This window comes from Rutilus rutilus, assembly GCF_951802725.1.
Source record: "Rutilus rutilus genome assembly, chromosome: 17".
Classification (NCBI taxonomy): domain Eukaryota; kingdom Metazoa; phylum Chordata; class Actinopteri; order Cypriniformes; family Leuciscidae; genus Rutilus; species Rutilus rutilus.
This window is the reverse complement of record NC_140230.1, coordinates 35,948,895-35,970,815: the sequence shown is the minus strand read 5'-3', so window position 1 is coordinate 35,970,815 and position 21,921 is coordinate 35,948,895. Positions and strand designations below refer to the sequence as shown.

General features: G+C 37.9%; 1 protein-coding gene across 3 annotated transcripts in view; it reads right to left on the bottom strand.

The window, feature by feature from the left end:
• The window catches only part of rftn1b (raftlin, lipid raft linker 1b), a 123,141-nt gene extending 101,477 nt beyond the window's left edge, over nt 1–21,664 (bottom strand). Inside the window, exons 1-2 of one of the 3 annotated variants that reach the window (XM_084385488.1) lie at nt 21,204–21,664; nt 1–123 (exon numbers count right to left, since the gene is read on the bottom strand). The exon at nt 1–123 is cut by the window's left edge and continues 42 nt beyond it. In XM_084385488.1, the coding sequence (XP_084241614.1) occupies nt 1–103 (103 nt within the window). In that variant the 5' untranslated portion in view covers nt 104–123; nt 21,204–21,664. The remainder of the gene's footprint in view (nt 124–21,203) is intronic. The other 2 variants (XM_084385487.1, XM_084385489.1) reach the window with 2 other exon arrangements.
• Nucleotides 21,665–21,921: the final 257 nt, after the last annotated feature.

Genomic DNA, 21,921 nt, shown 5'->3' with positions numbered 1-21,921 from the left:
CGACCCCGATCTTGGTCTCCACCTGCGGTCTCTTGAGGGTGGAGTAAATCTTTCCCGGACTGTTGTCTTCCGTCTGACGAAACTTCCTCAAGCCGCAGCCCATTTCTGCCCGACGACTTAATCCTGTGAGGAAAGAGACACGGTCAGAGGATTAAACACACCAGAGCTGACCACTTTAACGTTCTCATAATATACATTCCACATCTCCTCATTTCTCAGAGTCTGAAACGGTTAGTTTGAAGATTCAGTCTCTCTAAACTCCGCCTCTCTGAGAGCTGCTCTGCTCTGATTGGTCAGACGGCTCAGTCTGTTGTGATTGGTCGGCCGCTTACAGCGCGTATCAGAAACCAAACTATCTGAATTTCAGCTCTTTCTCAGCGGTTGATACACAGTGAAATGAACAATGATCGTATTTTTCCTTATCAATTCCAATGTGAGTCCTAATCCTTTAGAAGTGCATCAAAGTGGATTTGCTTTGCCAGCAGAAAACAGCGTCTTCTCGACATGAACAACACAAACCAAACTCTTCCAGTCTCAGATACACTACAGTGTCTGAGGGCGGAGCTAAGCAGATGCTGTTCAGCCAATCAAGACCACAGGCTGGCATTATGCAAATTTGTTACATTGTAACGTAGGTTTGTAACAGGAAGCGAGACTGGAATTACTGACTCGTTTCAAGCAGTTCAGAATCAATTTGTCGTGCACTTTTCAGATCTTTAACATTCACAAACAACTCTATTACACACTGGCTTTTGGCTCGCTTAGTCGGCGACACTTAATATTCAACAATATTATTGATCTGCCTGTATTGACACCATTATATGAGAACTGAACTGAGTTATATATATATATAAATGAACTAAATTAATAACTTTTTTACAACAAAAATAAACCATCACTGAACATAAGCTGGACAGTGACGCCATTTTCTTCTAGAAACAAACTTTGTTGCATTATTTTCCTGTTATCTCTGTAAAGCTGCTTTGAAACAATCTGCACTGTAAAAAGCGCTATAGAAATAAAGGTGACTTGACTTGACTCTGCATGACAGGTAATACTCAAAAGAGCATAATAGACACCACTTTTTAAAGCATGCATGATGTGACAACAAACTATTGTTTGAAATAATAATTATTTGCATAATGCATTCTGTTTCACATGCTATTTTCAAACAATAGTAATATACATTATATACTGCACAGTATTCAAGCTAGTGCTCTATTACGAATATAGTCCATAATAATTTGCAACTTGCTATTGCTTGTCATTGGTAGGTGCTCGTTCTATTTTATATTCATATTTTATAATGACATTCACATTCATATGCTGTGGTCGTCAATACTTTAAATCAGAACACACAGTATGCACGGTGTTCATGAGTCTGTCAGGCACAAGTGGAGGTAATTGCGTATATCGGCTAAAGGTTTATGTGTATACTATATACATGTCCTCAAAACTAATAGACAAGGACTACAAAACCACTAAACTCCACAGACTCTGTGTTCGGTTTCATTATAAGTAACTCTGGTCATGTATTTCTCCTTTTCAGGTGTTTCCCGTGAGTAAAGTGAAGCTTGGTTTCGCCACAGAATGAAAAATAAAAAAGGTAATTGCTACTTTTTATCTCGCAATTCTGACTTTTTATCTTACAAATGCGTGATATAAAGTCGTAATAGTATGTTATAAAGTCAGAATTGTGAAAAAAAAAAAAAATTTTATTGCAGAAATACATACAGAAACTCTACAAAATACACACATCGACCAAAAAACAAACAAAAACAAAACACAGATAAACAACAATATAAGAACAGGCGAGGAGAGAGAGAAAAAAAAGAGAAAGAAATGAAAAGAAAAGAAAGACCTTATAATTTGAAAAATATATCCTTTGGGGGTGTTGAGTGTTTTAAGGTATTCAGTAATTTAACATCTTTTACCCTTTTTTTCTCAGAATTGCATGTTTATATCTCGCAATTCTGACTTTATAACACGCAATTGGGAGATATAATGTCAGAATTGCGAGATATAAAGTCAGAATTGCGAGATATAAAGTCAGAATTGCGAGATATAAAGTCAGAATTGCGAGATATAAAGTCAGAATTGCGAGATATAAAGTCAGAATTGCGAGATATAAAGTCAGAATTGCGAGATATAAAGTCAGAATTGTGAGATATAAAGTCAGAATTGCAAGATATAAAGTCAGAATTGCGAGATATAAAGTCAGAATTGCGAGATATAAAGTCAGAATTGTGTGATATAAAGTCAGAATTGTGAGATATAAAGTCAGAATTGCGAGATATAAAGTCAGAATTGCGAGATATAAAGTCAGAATTGCGAGATATAAAGTCAGAATTGTGAGATATAAAGTCAGAATTGTGAGATATAAAGTCAGAATTGCGATTTATAAAGTCAGAATTGCGAGATATAAAGTCAGAATTGTGAGATATAAAGTCAGAATTGCGAGATATAAAGTCAGAATTGCGAGATATAAAGTCAGAATTGCGAGATATAAAGTCAGAATTGCGATTTATAAAATCAGAATTGCGATTTATAAAGTCAGAATTGCGAGATATAAAGTCAGAATTGTGAGATATAAAATCAGAATTGCGATTTATAAAGTCAGAATTGCGAGATATAAAGTCAGAATTGCGAGATATAAAGTCAGAATTGCGAGATATAAAGTCAGAATTGCGAGATATAAAGTCAGAATTGCGAGATATAAAGTCAGAATTGTGAGATATAAAGTCAGAATTGCGAGATATAAAGTCAGAATTGCGAGATATAAAGTCAGAATTGTGAGATATAAAGTCAGAATTGCGAGATATAAAGTCAGAATTGTGAGATATAAAGTCAGAATTGCGATTTATAAAGTCAGAATTGCGAGATATAAAGTCAGAATTGCGAGATATAAAGTCAGAATTGCGAGATATAAAGTCAGAATTGCGAGATATAAAGTCAGAATTGTGAGATATAAAGTCAGAATTGTGAGATATAAAGTCAGAATTGCGAGTTATAAAGTCAGAATTGCGATTTATAAAGTCAGAATTGCGAGATATAAAGTCAGAATTGTGAGATATAAAGTCAGAATTGCGATTTATAAAGTCAGAATTGCGATTTATAAAGTCAGAATTGCGATTTATAAAGTCAGAATTGCGAGTTATAAAGTCAGAATTGCGATTTATAAAGTCAGAATTGCGAGATATAAAGTCAGAATTGCGAGATATAAAGTCAGAATTGTGAGATATAAAGTCAGAATTGCGTGATATAAAGTCAGAATTGTGAGTTATAAAGTCAGAATTGCGATTTATAAAGTCAGAATTGCGATTTATAAAGTCAGAATTGCGAGATATAAAGTCAGAATTGCGAGTTATAAAGTCAGAATTGCGAGTTATAAAGTCAGAATTGTGATTTATAAAGTTAGAATTGCGAGTTATAAAGTCAGAATTGTGATTTATAAAGTCAGAATTGCGAGTTATAAAGTCAGAATTGCGAGTTATAAAGTCAGAATTGCGAGTTATAAAGTCAGAATTGCGAGTTATAAAGTCAGAATTGCGAGTTATAAAGTCAGAATTGCGAGATATAAAGTCAGAATTGTGAGATATAAAGTCAGAATTGCGAGTTATAAAGTCAGAATTGCGATTTATAAAGTCAGAATTGCGAGTTATAAAGTCAGAATTGCGATATAAAGTCAGAATTGTGAGATATAAAGTCAGAATTGCGATTTATAAAGTCAGAATTGCGAGTTATAAAGTCAGAATTGCGAGTTATAAAGTCAGAATTGCGAGTTATAAAGTCAGAATTGCGATTTATAAAGTCAGAATTGTGAGATATAAAGTCAGAATTGCTAGTTATAAAGTCAGAATTGCGAGTTATAAAGTCAGAATTGCGAGTTATAAAGTCAGAATTGCGATTTATAAAGTCAGAATTGCGAGATATAAAGTCAGAATTGCGATTTATAAAGTCAGAATTGTGAGATATAAAGTCAGAATTGCGAGTTATAAAGTCAGAATTGCGAGTTATAAAGTCAGAATTGCGATTTATAAAGTCAGAATTGCGAGTTATAAAGTCAGAATTGTGAGTTATAAAGTCAGAATTGCGAGTTATAAAGTCAGAATTGTGAGATATAAAGTCAGAATTGCGATTTATAAAGTCAGAATTGCGATTTATAAAGTCAGAATTGCGAGTTATAAAGTCAGAATTGCGATTTATAAAGTCAGAATTGCGAGTTATAAAGTCAGAATTGTAAGGAAAAAGTCGCAAGTATCCTTTAAAATGTTTTATTCTGTTGGGAAACAAGCTTCCATAGATCTGTCTATTTTCTCACGTAGACCTTAATTTGCTTCTGTGTGCGCAGCAAAATACGGTAAACTGCTGTTTTCCAGAACTGCCTCATCCCGTGCTTGTAGAGAGCAGAAAAAGACCCAATTAAGAGAACACTAGATTAGCCTACTAAATAAATAAATAAATAAATAAGGATTTCAGCTCATCATTGGAGCCCAATCTCACAACTGGCAGGCTGGGAATTAACACGTCCAGCCACTGAGAGGCCAAAAGTGCTCTCTGTTCGACAGCCAAACACCCCCGTCTCCAAATCTAAAGTGACAAGCGTCGACAGTCGCCAGCGGATCAGAGGAGTCCAGGTAATATCCCATTGTGACCAGCTGATTAAACCTGGGGTGGGCTGTTGATGAAGAATACTCTCTATTATGCTCCTGTCTAATTACAGCGGCCGGACGAATCATCCGAGAGGCGGCGACGGCCGAGAATACACTGTTAATGAGGTGAACCGCTCGGATGAAAAGGTGAGAATCAATCACAGAAAATCAAGCAGATTGTTCATTAGGAGTCGGGATAATGCCGGCAGATCCAGCGAGAGCAGCTTTAATTAGGACCCAGACGAGAGGCCATGCAGATGTATGAACGCTGTCATAGGAATCACTGTTTCTTGTGACATGGACATGAATGGATGCGTTTGGCTATCCGTGGCTGAATCCAATCGGGGGAGATGACATCTGGAGTGCAACAGTCATGCATCAGCAATTGGATTTGAGATGCGGGAATATTTTTGAGTTGTAGAGTTTTTTCGGCGCGCGCAACCCTTTTTAATGTTGTAATCTGATGTATTTCAAGCGCTAAAGTCGTGTTTTTGAAGTGAACCATTTTGGTTCCCCAACGTACTTTTCAGTCGGCAGTTTTTCTTAGTGTGAAGAATCTTTTAATATTCTAAAGAACCTTTTCCCATTATCCACCTTATTCCTGACGAGCTCACTGCGTTTTTAATCATGGGCGGCACTTCCGGTTTGGGGAACTTCCATTCAAAAAGGCTGAAACGAATCATTTCAAATCATAAGATTTCCCTACAAATAAAGCTGGTCGTCAGTTTGACTGGATGAGCCGTCAATTTCCCTTCATGATTTATTTTCAGACATCATGAGAATAACGTTATACTTGGTATTTTAACGTGACGTTATAACAAGAATATCTACGGCAAGAGCTCTTTTCAGTCGCTGCTTTCTTTTCCTCGTGATTCTTTTCTTTTTTCCCTTTGCAATCTGCTGTAAAAGTATGAAAAAGGACAACATATACTGCACATCTGTGGTTGGTTCTCCCGAATTTAATGTACGATATATGCCATTAATAATTCACTGGAATGCAAATCTGTCAAAATGACGGAAATCACTTTGAAATAGTATCACGTAATGCTGAAGTTAATGAACATTTTTGATTAAGGCAACATAAGTTACATAATACAGATATATATGACTACATATTACGCGCTTTGGGGGTTATTTGGTCTGTTGAAAGTGCCTTGTTGAAGCTTTTACACTTTTAAATTTCCTTTTAATGTTCGATGGTTGAAGGGTGAGTAGATTATGTCATCTCGTTGTGACACTTTTTTTAATGCATTGCGTTCATAGAGCGAGAGTTTCACTGATTGTTTGCAGCTTAAAGGAAGTTACAGCCATAACTCGCGCAAAGCGTCATGGGGCGCAGGAATAATGCGGATAAAGAACCTTTTTTTGTGGATGTAAAAGATTCCATGGAAGGTAAAGGTTCTTTATGGAACCATCGGTGCCAATAAAGAACCTTTATTGTTTAAGAGAATAAATTGTAAAGTGGGACATTTCATCCACCGGGAAAAGGGAAAAGTGGGCGATACATACACTACCTTTCCAAAAATGTGGGTTTGATACTTAAAGTTGAAACTTTTACTCAGCATCTATTTAAAAATAAAGGCAAAAATATTTGTTATATACGATTTCTATTTCAAGGAAATGCTGTTCTTTTGAACTTTCTGTTTATGTATTTGTAAAATGTATTATGGTTTCCCCCAAAATAATCAGTTTTCAACATTGATAATAATCATAAATGTTTCTTGAGCATCAAATCGTCATATTAGAGTGATTTCTGAAGGATCATGTGACACTGAAGACTGGAGTAATGATGCTGAATATTCAGCTTTGATCACAGGAATATAGATTCATAAATCATACCGATCCCAAACTTACAGTACAAACAGTAGTGTATCAGAATTGAGTCACAAGGAAAGGGTTGAAAAGTGAATAATAAGTGATAAAAGGTAACAAGATTATTTTTTGGATTATTTTATCATCATATATTATTTAATTGTGCACAATAAGACCAGAAACATGCATTCAAAAGTAAAGTGGCGATTTTGATTTACGGCCTGAATGTTTTTGCCTTTCAAAGAGGATTTAGTGTTAACAGTAAAGACCCGTTCACAGTTATAACTATAACGATAACTATATTAGCATCCACACCAGCTGATATCACTCCGGTTATTCTTGCACACGCTGCACGTTTGTCGTCTGTCGCTTTAAATAGCTCTTTAAAGCAGGATGGATTCTGATTGGCTGTCAATATCAGCAGAAAAATTATTTATTCGGAAAGTGATTCCAACTATATAATTTCACAGTGCCGTTATCGTTAGTTGTGGTCTGAACTCTGCAAATTTTAGAACTATATCTTTATTGTTATGGTTAAAAGCTCGCTTTCAATTACTGCTTTTTTAGGGTTAGGTGTCGTTTAAATTTTAACATTTACTGCTTATCGATTCCGATTCTTATTGATTCCTAATTTAGATTACAATAAGGTAAAAAAATAAAAATAAAACTGCCTTAGATATCATTCACATTTAGTCTTATTGCTTATTGTAGCTGAATATCATGAACAAAAATCAACATGCTAAAGAACACTTACACAAGGAACGTTTGCCTGTGCTTTAAAAGCACCATAGAAGAACAACTAGCCAAACTAATATAAATGTCAAGCATTATTAAAGACAAGTAAGCACTCAATTAACCCTTTAGAACCTGAAGCTAAAATAGGTGTTTTTCACATATTTAGATTTTTTTGACTGTAAAATTCTAAAACAATGTGATATCTTCATGTGCAAGGTGTCATCTTTTTCAGAAAAAAAATTAGCTTTAATAAAATTATTTAGTTAGTTATTGACCATTACTGTGTGGTGAGTTTGTAAATAGAATTCAAATAGACACAAAAAAAAATCATGTGAACTATAATACATATACAAGTCTTTTTTGTGACATTGGGTTGCACAGTTTTCATTTAGGACACTTTTTTTCATACACACACACACATATACAAATGCATGCATACATAGGCACACACACATACACATGCACACACCACATGCTAAGATGCATGAAAGAGTATAACGGCCATCCGCCTCCCAAGTTTCATCAAAAATCATCCCAATCCCCTCTTCTGCTGTCCACCACTTCATTCGCCATGTATTTGTTCGTTTCTTTTATTATTTTATGCAATCCAAAACACTCTAGCCTGCCGCGCTTCGTATCTCTGTTCAAATCCTTCCTTCCCGCGCTGCCAGAAAGCTGCTGTCATTTGCTGACGGAAAGCATGAAATTACCGTAATAAGCCGTATATTGCACTTTGCACATCCGAAAAGCACATGTTGTCTACTGTCAGGGGCCATTTGAATGGTTTTGATAGTGCAAACGGTTGAAGAGTTACGGTAAAATGAAGCTTGCTGGTGTGTGTCGGCGACGACACAGCCGGTTTAAAAGGGTTAAAAAAAGAACTTTTGTTGTTTGATTAGTGTTATTATAGAGACGGCAGGAATATTAGCGCTGTCCCTTTAAGAGCTGCACGGATCCAATATACTGATACACGTGCAGCACAGACAACAGCTTCTGAATGGTTTAAAGTCATATTGAAATGCTCACAAAGGAATCGATAAGAGTTAACAAGTATCCGATTCCCAAACCCACTCTTTTCTGATATCGGTCCATCAGTTGGAAAAACAACAGACTGCCCCAAAAATATCCGTCTTTGACATGACAACCAGCACAAAGTGTTTCTCCCAGACATCTCTGCATGTGTTGAGCTCAGACACGCGCTCTCTGGAGGCAACAGGCTAAGCGTGTGCGCGATCGGAGAGAGAAACCGCTGCGATACGCGGGGAAAACAGAGTTGGTTGGAGGGTCTGATATTTGCATGGCTGATACGGGGAGGGGAGGCTGTGCATGAAACGAGGCGGGAAGGTATTTTTAGAGCCGGCGGAGGAAGTGGGAGATGTTTATGATTTCAGAGAGACTAGCTACTCCCTCCCTGAGGTTCTGCTTCACGCTTCCAGCTTTTGGCAGATCTGCCTCTCTCTGGCAACCGCTCCCTCAGCACCGGAGACTGACAGAGAGGAGTTCACTTCCAGTGTACTGTTACACACACACACACACACACACACACACACACGACAGGCCAAAAACACTGACTCTTCTGTGCCATTGGCTTTTGGCTTGCTTAGTTGGGGGACATTTAATGTAATATTCAACAATATTATTGATCTGCCTGCATTGACACTATTATACAAGAACTGAACTGAGCTGGATGATGACAGAGCGGCTATAGATATATATAAATGAACTAAATTAATAACTTTTTACAACAAAAATGAACCATCACTGAACTTACTTAAAGGGATACTTTACCTCTGGAAAGATGAACGTGTATTTAAAATGGGTCATTTATGTAGTAAATGTGACATTATTTTAGAAGTTGGTGCCTTCTAGACTGAGAAAAGCCAGACAATGTATTTTTGGCTTATGTGGATGAAAGACTACAACTCCCAGAATGCACTTGCTTCGCTGCCCTACGAGGCCACTCCCAAGCCACGCCTACCAGTAAGAGCGCGCAGTTAAAGCTGCATTCAGTAACTTCGGGATTTCTTCGCCGTATTCTCGCTTTTTGCTCGCAGGTTTCTCTCTAGAGCTCCCCCACAGCTTCGGAATAGATATTTGACAACACTGTTGTAAAAACTCGTTGGCTATTCTCAGACACCAGAGGCTAGCAGATCAACGACATCAAAGCAGATGGGACATTCTTTAAAACGTCTTCTTCATTCGGGTTCGAACAGCGCAGTGAGGAAGCGCAATAATGACGGCATTTTAGCAGATTTCTTTTGGCCGTAAAGCAATTGTTTACATCGCGAGACCTGATATCACGCGAGACTTCCTGACGCGGCGGCCGGCGGCCCGCCACCCCAAAGTTGCAAGTGCGGATTTTCCGCTCAGGGGCACCAGGGGGGTGCGAAACGACCACCATTCAACCCGAAATAAGTAATATAACCATTCCAATGACTCCGAAGCTGTTCAGTTAAGGTAAAAAAGTTACTTAGTTCACCTTTAAACAACTAGGCTAGGCTACTAGTTGACTCGAAACTTAAAAGACGCCGTTTTATCGTGAGTCTCCGTGACGAGTCTGCCCGGGATTTCGAGATCGCCCAAAATGTCCGGGATTCGGCTTTTGCGTTCTACAGTCGCCATTCATCATGTTTACTGTGGCGAGCAGGACGAGGCTGAGGGGTCGCGGGAGAACGACGAGAGGCCGGTGGTGTGATTACTGAGACGCACCGGTCTTGTATCTCTAACGGAGGAACGGGAATGTTCTTAGCAATGTTAAAACGCACATCAACCGATCACTTGTTTAGCGTTCATGTAAACACTAACACTCAGATTCACCAATCGGAATGAATCCAGTTCGATTGAAACAAAAGGTGTGCATGTAAACAATGAGTGGCGACTGCGGAAAGCAAAAGCCGAATCCCGGACATTTTGGACGATCTCGACGGCCGGACATGTCCGGGAAAAAGAGGATGTTAACCCCTACTACTCAGCTTTCTCCACAGAGCAAGAGCCTGCTAGCTTAGCTTCCAAAGAAAGATGGCTGACACTGTGTGTACATTCTGTGAGTGAGATCCCCCTATGGGCGGGTTGAGGACATGCGGGACAGCGCCTCCTACTGGCTGGAGTCTCTCGCCTCTGGACAAAAAATCCTCAGATGACGCAAAATGATGATTTTTGCGTCATCGGAGGATTTTTTCCAGACAAAAAATACATAAATCTCTGGTCTCAGGGGGACATGAGGGTGGGAAGCACGGTAATTCGAGAATACTACAGGTTTTCTACTGATACAAAGCTTAATGCTAAATGCTGAAGTATCCCTTTAAGCTGGACTGTGACGCTATTTCTTCTTCTGGAAACAAACTTTGTTGCATTATTTTCCTGTTATCTCTGTAAATCTGCTTTGAAACACTCAGTACTGTAAAAAGCGCTATAGAAATAAATGTGTCTTGACTCTTCATAGTGTAAAATTGTCTCCTTGTGGCGGAGAGAAAGTCAGGCACTGTTGATGAGCGTTCATTTGTTCAGCAAGGCATCTTATATCAGACGCCACAGGAAATGTTTGTTAAAATGATCATTTTCACAGCAAAGACACATTTGGGAGAAGCGATGAGCCGACTTTGATGACTATAACGATCATCCCTGCTCAGATGGACTCGTTTAATAACTAACCCGAGCCACCGAACACTGTGTTCGTGCGAATGAATGGCCAGAACACGTTAAAAGTTTCTGTTTTGCATTAGAACGGTAAGCAAGTTAATAACTGAATCAATTAAAAACTAACTTCAACAATAACTTTATTCTAGAGCTGCTGTAAAGCCTAAACAATCTGTTACTGTAATCTCCTATTATTACTGTAAAGCTGCTTTGAAACAATCTATATTGATAAAAGCGCTGTATAAATGAAGGCGACTTGACTTGCCTAGCATGCAAAGGACAAAACTTCAGTGTCGCGGTTTCAAAGCTGCGGTTCGGCTCGTGTTTAGAGAAAGAGGGACTGAAAACTGCAACTCTTCCTTTGACCCATTTTCTTTAATGTGGCGAATAAGGCAAACCTCTGCACGGCAGTGTTTCCTGACGCGTGTTTTTGTCGGTTCAGCAGGCGAACGCTCTCCTGGGGTGGGAATGAGACAGTCTCCCTGTTTGGACTTTTTCCTTCCTTCCTTCCTGGACGTCCTGGACTCAACAAAGACCCTCACCTGAGCAGGGCATTGTGGGGGAATGTGGACACGCTTGAAGAGGAGAACAGATCCAAAAAGCACCATCAAAGCATCATAGTATTAATGTATAATGGGAACTGGCCTGAACTTATTTTTTCTTAACCCTCTTTGTGTGTCAGTCAAAAATTACCGTTTTTTTTTTTAAATTACAATGAAATTAATGTACTATATTTTTGTTTCATAATGTTTTTATTTATTTAATATTTTGTATTTTTTAGGGGATTTTATGGTACTAAATTATATTTATACAGTAGATATAATCCATTTATTCACTTTTTGAGCATAGACCTGAAAACGAAATTTCCAACTTAAACTTTCATAAATCCTGACCGCTTCTGATCACAGACTGGAGTTTATCATCTTCATAAAGAAGACACTTGGCAGATTATTGCTGAAGTGAAAAAAGTTTTAAAAAGTGAACTAACGAAAATAATTGTACATTTATTGTTATGAAAAATGCACTAAAATACTTTATATGAAATATATATTTTCCACAAACACTTTTTACTCTAAAACTGTGAGACAATCAAAGCCATGAATCTAAACAAGTTGTGTTCCAAATTTTAGGTTGATATCTCAAAAAAATGAGCTTTGATTAAGATCTTGTTTGGCCGCAGTACCAAACGCTTCCACTAGAGGAAATTAGTGCGAACAATGGCATTTTTGACTGCGAACTATATAAGTTTTGACAAGTTTCAGGACCATTTAACCTTTTCAAATCATCTCTATGGGTTTTTGTGTGTGTGTGTGTGTGTGTGTTCAGATAGCAAGTGCCAAAACCTTTACCAAGTTTCGTACGATTGCGATAAAGTAAAAAATTCTAAAAAACAAAACGTTTTTGACCGAAGAGCACCAGAGGGTTAAAAAAGACAAATAAGGGAATATATAATCAATTTAAAGTCCCATAGGTTAATTAAATACAAGTACAATCATTTTTTCTTGTATTTAATTAATATTTGGGACTCAAAATAGATTGAGGCAAGTTCTTTCATTGATTGAACTTGCTGATTGTCTCGCCCTTTCCATAAAACACTCTCATGTACATTTTTGCCTTAAACAAGAAATACAAATCATAATTGTGTTATTTATGCATAAATATAATTATATTGTTATGAACACTATCCATAAGCTATCTATACAAATTCCACAACTGGAAAATGCATTAGGATAATTCCGTTGTGGTGCGGCAAATGGCAATGTCAATATTTTCTGTATTGCTGATCATTCAGCAAAAACTTCTAATTAATTTATCAAAGATGCAGCAAAAATTATCATGTATAAGAACTGAAATAATTTAATAGAATAATTTGGGGAGCGTTTCAAACATGCACTCTCAGAAAATAAAGTACATAATTGTACCTTTAGGGGTACGATGGCTCAAGGGTACAATATTGTACCTTAACCTTTAAAGGAAACGGTGCATATATGCATCTTTTAATGCTTTTTGACCCTCAAAAAGGTCCATATATGTACCTTGAGGTCCAATAATAAGCCCTATGGGGTACATTAGTGTAGATTGCACCTTGGGGGACAGAAATGGACTCCTACTGTACCCCTATTTCTGACAGTGAGTGAACTACAGGGCAGAGGCGAAGGTTTGCAGGAAATAATGCCGTGTTCCCTAAACGCCTTCCAAAGACTCGTGCAGAATATAGTGTGTAGTGTGTACCCACTTTTGCTTTGGGGTGAAGATGCACAAACACCATGTTTTACTCTGGGGACGCATTTCCCGGGGAAAGAGAAACAAAATGTCACCGCATAATTTAGACAAAAATGGGGGTTAATTGGTGTCTTGGGCATAAAGCGTTCGTACTTTATGTCCCTATACAAGCTCCTGCCCGGCGTGTGTTCCCGGACACTGCTTATGAATAATCCGGGAAATAAAGGTACACTAACAGCCACAGATATAGACTGAACCCAATCTAGACACCGTCTCTGTAAATCAGAGGGCGGAGGGACACTTTCCCTCTCTTTCTCTTTTGTTCAGCATGAACCTGGAGAACCGTCCGCTCGGCGTCCAAGGTCTCGGCACAGACGCGCTGGAACCAGACGCAGCGGATGCGATCGCCATGGGAACGGGCCCCTTGACAACCATTTCATACCCACGAGAAGAAAAGAGAGCAATATCTCTCCCTTTATTCGCTTTCTTTGAGATTCTCTCTCATATTCTCTCTCGTCTTTCCTTTCTCTGGCTTTCTCTGATTCTAATTTGTTTTATATGCCATTTCATTTTACAAGACAAATATCATTTTCTTTATTACATAGCTGTGATGCTTTTGCTAGACTGTCCAAAAGTGATATTTGTTTTTAATGACTCTACAAGTTCGATTACACCATTTATATATATATTTTTATATATTTTAAATGTGAGTGAAGAACAAAACACTATACTAAAGATACAGGTTTTTATTTTACCATGCAAAAAAACAAAACAAAATAAATAAATGCATAGAAAAATAAAAAGCTGACAGGATGCATTGACTACAAGATAATCAGATATTAATATTTTGTAGGTTCTCTCTTGTTTTTGCATGTTATCATTACAAATAAAAGCACAAATATGCAATATGCTTAAAAAAATATTAATAATATTATTTGAATAAAGGGTGAAGATTTGTCCTGTCCGCTACTGTATGTGGTTATTATGAGTAGACGGGATGCTTTATATTTATTTGTGCGTAAACAAAGAAACGATAATGTAGAAATGCACACAAAGAACTTATGAAGCATGAAGCGTTTAATGCAGAGCCTCAGTTTTAAATGATTGATCTGTTTTATAATATTGGTTTTATTGTTTTGAGTCTTTTGTTCTGAACTTAAAGTGACATTGTCAGATTTTTTCATTTGTTATGAATAATCTTTACGTTCATGTCCTAGAATTACCTCAAGTATTTAACTCGTTGTATTATCCTAAAAACAGGCGTTACATGTTCACATTTGAATAAACTTTTTTATAATTCGAAAAATAAACATATTTTGACTACACTTGTTATACAAGGTCATAAAAGAAGAACTGTTTGTTCCCAAAAGAAGGAATAATTTTTTTTTTATTTTTTTTTAGAACAATTTGTGCAATGAAAAGATTCCATGGAATCTTTCAAATTCTTCTTGGAAGCCAATAAAGAAGTTTATTTTTAAAAACGAATGAGAATTTGTTCGCACCACCCTCCCCGACGCCCATATGTGCGACAGCATGTTGTGCGAGAGTGTGAGACTGTTTTCAGTGAGTGTGTTGAAGAAAGCATTCAGTCTCTTTTCTTAAAGGGGTGGTTGATTATGATTTGACTTTTCTAACTTTAGTTAGTGTGTAATGTTGCTGTTATATCAAAGGGAGATATTTGCTTTTACAGAAATGGCTTTTTAAGGACTACAACAAACGGCTGGTAGAGACTACACCACATTCCTCCTGGGTTAGTGACATCACCAACCCTAAAATTTACATAAACCCCGCCCCCTGAACACGATTTATAGATTATCATGACAGAATATGCTAATCAATGACTAGAAGATAACTACACATCAGCTTCATAAATTCATCAAGTAACCATTCAGAAATGTCCTGTTGCTTCTACATGTTGTCACTTCTTCTCGAGTCTCTCCATCATTGTCTGACTCCGGTTTGAACATAAAAGGCTAAAAGTGTTTGAAATGTTCAGTGCATGTGTGTGTGAGGTAAAAGAACACGAGCTCTTGAAGCTCCGCCCCCTGTGCCGGGAGCAGCCGCTCATTTGCATTTAAAGGGACACGCACAAAAGGTGTGTTTTTGCTCACCCTCAAAAAGTGACAATTTTAACATGCGATATAAAAATATCTGTGGGGTATTTTGAGCTGAAACTTCACACACACACTCTGAGGACATCAGAGACTTATTTTACATCTTGTGAAAAGGGTTTTTCAACAAAGACTATTTTGAACATTGCCTTTACTAACTTTCTGGGCCGACAAGTTTCAATAACATAGCTCTCAAAAATATCTTAATTTGTGTCCCGAAGATGAACGAAAGTCTTACGGGGTTGGAACAACACGAGGGAGAGTAATTACTGACCGAATTTTTGGGTGAACTAACCCTTTAATACTTGTATTCAGCAAGCGAGTCGACGAGTCTTGAAGACGTTTTAAAGATGCTTTATTCCGTGGCCTGTTGAACACAGAAAGTGTGTGTTTTCCTGCAGCGCTTGCATATTTCCCGCTTTGACGGTTCTCTGTTGTGTCTAGGCATCGCCAGAGGCCTGAATACATGTGGCAGGAGCTCGACGCTGCGACACGAGGGAAGAACCTAATCTTCACACGTAATCCCTTCAAAGCGGCAGCTCGCGCAGGAGAAGAACAGAAATCAGCATTCATCTTCCATCAAGTGTGTTTCATCTCCTCCAGCGACTCCGCCGAGGAGAAGTGCGCCGCCAGCGGATGTGACATCTGATTTGTAAGGCTGTCTAATCACAGGAGAAGGTGAACGTCTTCTCTCTGTTCTCAGACCAGAGCCTGTCCTGATTCAGCGTTTGAGAAGACTGTAGTAAAAGGGGACAATACGATTCAAATGCACGTTCCAATTATCTAAATGAGATTTAATTGAGCACTGGAGAGGGTTCTCTGTCCCAATTAGGTTAGCAAAATATTGTGCTTCATGTGAATTAATCATATTCCTAACACGCCAGACAAGCTGCCGATGATGAGGATCAGGGGCGGCGCTAGGCCTGGGCTAAGGAGGCTTAAGCCCCGAATGTTTTTTACCTCGTCTTTCTCATAGAGCAAAACAATTAATCAGAAAAACAAATGTGATTAATATTACAGCAGCCGCGATTACCTTATCATGAAAAGTGCATATTACAGTTTTATTTATATTTTCCCCTTTGCATTAAAGGTACTTACGACGTGCTTTTGCAGCGTTGAGCATTGTAGCCAATCACAGACATGTCTGTTGAACGCATCGGCCAATCAGAGGCGTTTAAATGTGTCGCTGTGCTGAAGATGTGTTTTGCGCGAGCTCACCGAGTTCTACACTTTCGCAAACCTGTCATTTTTATTGGCAATAAACTTAAAATGCAGATAAGAGATTCACTGCAATATACTTGATATTCTTGACGCTGCTCTGATGCGCTCCACTACGCAGCGCTCGGTTTGTTGTTAGGAAGACTTAGACTAAAAGTTCAGCGGTCTCGCTCATCAATGTCAAAATGATTAAAGAAGTGAACGAATGCCTGGTAAAATGTAAGTAGATAAACGTTTTATATTTGACAGTTTTACAATAGAAATGTTCAACTACCGACAATGACTCAAATTTGAATTGAAAATATGCTATAATTTTCTTGATTCATTTAGAGAGAATGCATGCATAATTAAAAATAAATTTTTATTTGCAAATAGTTAAAATTATTTCACTAATACAATAAGCCTTTCTTTTTCTTTATTCCCTTAAATCGCTTTTATAATTAATTAATTCCTTTAAATAAAAATACTCAATTTTAGTTTGGGCGAACATCCACTGACCTTAGAACCGCCCCTGATGATGATGATGATACGAATAAATACCTGCAGAAATGATCTACAAGTTTGCCGCATGACTTATTACAGATTCATACATGATATTCTCATCCTTTAAAAAAGCCCTCAAACACGCTCAGTTAAAGGTTCAGGAGAGATCTGCGTCACAGTTCGCCTGCTTATACTACGCCCTAAAAGTATGTAGTGTTTTTGTGGAGAAGAAGTCAATACATTTGAGAGTAGGCAAGCTTTGGGACAAACTACTTCTTCATAATTTCATATTTTGCTGTCAACGTTTAAACTGCCCTGTCAATCATCTCATCACAGTTAAAATCCTCCACATTCACTTTTATTTAATTTCCTGCCATACTGGAGAAAAAGCAGCCGTTAATCCGCCAGTCATGCGGAGAGACTCTCCTCATGTGTTTGGTCATGATCTTTTAAATGCATCATTATGCAAACGTATCGTTATAAAAGTTCACAATGCGGTCGCAGATGAAATATGATGCGGATAATATTGAATAAATATATTTTTTGGCAGTTTAGATGCTGATTATTAATTACTCAAACCCCTTAACCATTGTTCTCACACATCTGCCATGCTTGTAGTTTTTTAACACGTTTTTTTTGTGTGTTTGTAGTTCTAATTGAATAATGGACATTAAAACTGGAAATTAAAACTAAAAACAGAAGACTCTTTATGGGTTTTGGCACGACGACAGCGTTTTGGGGGCCTGAAAATGCAAACTTTTGGAAACGGCAAGCGCAAGATTTTGAAAACTATACCGTTATTGTCTCCTTGTAAACTACAAAAACACGAATTTGTGAAAACCATATGGAACCTTGTTTCCACCACTAAATAAAACAAATTAATTAATTAAATTTTTCTCGCAATTCTGACTTTTTTTCTTGCAATTGTGAGTTTATATTTAGAAATGTTGACTTTTTTTCTCTCATTCTGACTTTTTTTATAGTTTATATCTCGCAATTCTGGCTTTTTTCTCGCAATTCTGACTTTTTTTCTCATAATTGCGAGTTTATATCACGTAATTGTGAGGAAAAAAAGTCCGAATTGTGAGATAAAAAGTCGCAATTACCTTTTTTATTTTTTATTCTGTGGTGGAAACAAGCTTCCATAAAACGGTAACATCATGCACGCATATTATGTGTTCAGTCTACCGGCGCATAGTGTTTCTTTACAAAGTGACATCGCCATCTACTGGCATGGCAGCAGAATACAGTGATTTTTTTTTAGCCGTTTTCATGTGAACAGGGATCGTTTTGACATTGTCATCTGTACGTTTTCGGTTTTAGTACATCATTATCGTGTAATTGTACCCTTAGAAACCCCACACACACCCATAAACACCATAGCATCACGTCTGCAACTTTTGCACACCACTCATAATGTTTTCCAAAAATGTACAAAATTGAGTTTTTGTATTTTTTCCCTCTGAGCTGATAAAATGTTCCAGCTGATGCACATATGACACCGAAGAGCGGGTACGCGCGGGGTCGGAGGGCACGAGCCCGTGATATGATGCACAGATTCCTCCAGGACAACAGCGGCTCTGTGTGTCGATTCCTGAGGCGTCTGGAACTGATTAATGACAGTTTGCCTCCTCTCTTCTCTTTTCTTACATTCCTTTCTTAAAGGCCGTTCACAATGAGAGCGATTTGCGTCCGTAAGGAGAGAGTTGGCGTAAGGAGATTCATTTACAAGGAGAGAGTTGGCAATTTCTGGCAATATGAGCGACAGCTGGACCGCCTACTAGCAACAATAGATTAGCATACTAACATACTAATAGTCTTTCAGGATTTATTATGCATACTGTGCACAGTGTGCACATTTTCTATTGGTATGTATGGAATACTTTACAAATTGTGCAGTACATAACAGAGTATGCAACAATGCAATGCACTCTACTTGGTTTTTAACCTTTTCTTGACTTGTTATTTGATCAGTATGCCATAAAATGTATAAAGAGCTATTTTTTTTTTCCTAAGATGATGATACATGCAATTTAATGTGACAAAAATGTTTAAAAGCCAGTGTTGTTATTGCAAAATAAATAACTAAAACTATTAAAGGGGTGGTTGATTATGATTTTACTTTTCTAACTTTAGTTAGTGTGTAATGTTGCTGTTTGAGCATAAACAACATCTGCAAAGTTACGACGCTCAAAGCTCAAAGCAAAGGGAGATATTTGCTTTTAAAGAAATCGCTTTTTAAGGACTACAACAAACGGCTGGTAGAGACTACACCACATTCCTCCTGGGTTAGTGACATCACAAACCCTAAAAGTTACATAAACCCCGCCCCCTGAACACGATTTATAGATTATCATGACAGAATATGCTAATCAATGACTAGAAGATAACTACACATCAGCTTCATAAATTCATCAACTAACCATTCAGAAATGTCCTGTTGCTTCTACATGTTGTCACTTCTTCTCGAGTCTCTCCATCATTGTCTGACTCCGGTTTGAACATAAAAGGCTAAAAGTGTTTGAAATGTTCAGTGCATGTGTGTGTGAGATAAAAGAACACGAGCTCTTGAAGCTCCGCCCCCTGTGCAGGGAGCAGCAGCTCATTTGCATTTAAAGGGACAGACACAAAACGGTGCGTTTTTGCTCACCCTCAAAAAGTGACAATTTTCACATGCGATATAAAAATATCTGTGGGGTATTTTGAGCTAAAACTTCACACACACACTCTGGGGACATCAGAGACTTATTTTACATCTTGTGAAAAGGGCATTATACCACCCCTTTAAAAGTTGTTTTCGGTAATTAAAATAAAGCTGAAATAAAAAATAATAATAAATATTAGATGAAAAACTTAAAAGAAAATTAGAAATGTTGCCTTGGTAAATAACTGAAATAAATCAGTGTAAGCTAAAGTACTAAAATAGCTAAAACTGAAATAAAAATATATTAAAGCTACATATATATATATATATATATATATATATGTATATATATATATATATATATATATATTTAAATGACTTAAGCACAAACAATTACTAAAACTAAAACTTTGTTGCATAATATATAATAGGCTATATGATAAATATACATTTTATAAATAAGCATAAACTAACATTCCCTGAGATTTTTGTGCAAAATCAAGGTTTAAAAAGTCTATTTGTAGGCTATGTCTTGTACGTCTTTTTATTTCTGCAGCTTTGCGAAAGAAAGCCCCGCCTCCAGTGAAATCTCATTGGTCCAAAACTGTGATCGCACAACAGTAGCTGGATTTAAAGTCGCGATGTAACGGAAGTAGTAACCGATGTTTTTCTTCCATACTGTGACGTACATCCAAGTGAAACAAAGAAAATAGTAGAAATGGGACTTGCATCGGTTGTTGATTGATGGAGGCGGATCTGAAGGGGCGGGGTTTAAGCGGACTAAATGAATGGTGAAGTTCAACATACTGTGCATCACCAGAAGACTGAGTTTGATTTAAACTAATGAGTCAAAAAACATGTTAAAAAAATGAAATGTGCACAAATGAATTGTTCACAATAAGATCAATAACATGAATCAGATGAAATAGATGAATTTTTATTTCATGCTGACTTTAAACATCAGATATCTTCAGGTTGTTCTACATTACACAGCATTTTCGCTTTCGGTGTATTTTTGGCTTCATATGTATTTTTCTGATGAATGGCTGAAGTTATTAAGTCTTGTTTAATGAGAAATTGATCAAAATGAAGTGACTTTAGGCTTAAAACAAGAACAAATATCTGCCAATGGAGTCAGAATTTAAAGGGAACACAAGTTTGTTTTTCTGACCCCATTGGCAGATATTTGGTCACGTTTTAAGCACAAACATTAATATCGCCATTCTGCTTCTGCAGCAAATGCATCTTGATTTAGGAATGTTTAGATATTTGTGAAAACAAGAGTAAAATACTGAGGAAGAGCATCATTTTTTGCACTGAATTCAAAGTAAATCCTGTGCTTTCATACAAACACCTGAAATAAAGTGCCGAGGAAACCCTTCTCTCCAGCGGTCCGGCATTGAAGGTGAGTGTGTGTCTCCTGTCAGCATCACACTCTGTACATGTGACTCAAACTAAAGCACTGGTCTGTGAGATAGGCTTTACCAGGAGCGCGCGCACGCGCGTGTGTGTGTGTTAACGGTTAAAGACGTTCATCCTCTCACAGTGGCAAACTTGTGGCTTGTGGCTTCCCATGATTGATTCTTTATCTCCTGCACGGTTGTAGTGTTAACTTTCCCCTCAGATAGACAGACAGACAGCTCGCATGCATCATCTCTAACACGCAGAAGTGAGACGGACCGGTTTTACCTGTTGTGAAGGTTTTGACACGCAGACGCTGCAAGTTTGAGTCCGCGATCCACAGGAATAAAGCAGGAGTTCTGGTACGGTTCCCGTTGGATGTGTCGGCACAATAATAATCAGAAGAAGAAGAAGCGAGGATCCCCGGATCAGTCCTCCTGCGACAGGCAGCTCACGGAGCGCAGAACACACACTGCCGTTAGGTCATGCTCAAAGTATGTGTGTGTGTGCAATGCAATGTTCTGCAAGCTCAGAGAAAAACCACATCCTCTGACATGCTCCTCTATCCTTCTCCTGTCTCTCTCTGACTGTCTGAGATGACCCAGACACAGTTCACTCCCTCGCTCTCTCTCTCTCTCTCTCTCTCTCTCTCTCTCTCTGTCTCTCTCGCTCTCTATCTCTCTCTCTCGCTCTCTCTCTATCTCTCTCGCTCTCGGCTTCTTCAGCTACTGACTCAGTTCCTGCCCACCAACTGAAGAATCTGAAGACTGAGGAGGAGGAGGTGCTGAGAACGAGTGAGAGAGAGAGAGAGAGCGAGAGAGAGAGAGATAAAAGGGAGAAAAAGAGAGGGGGAGCAGTTCTTTTAGAAATTACAGTCAAATGAAAAACAACGGTAAGAATGCAGCATGAGGATTGAAAGAGCGTGGAAATAACCAGAACACTGAGTGTGAAAACTCAGCTCTAATATCTCACATGTTTCTTAAATGTTTCTGCAAGACCACAGCGA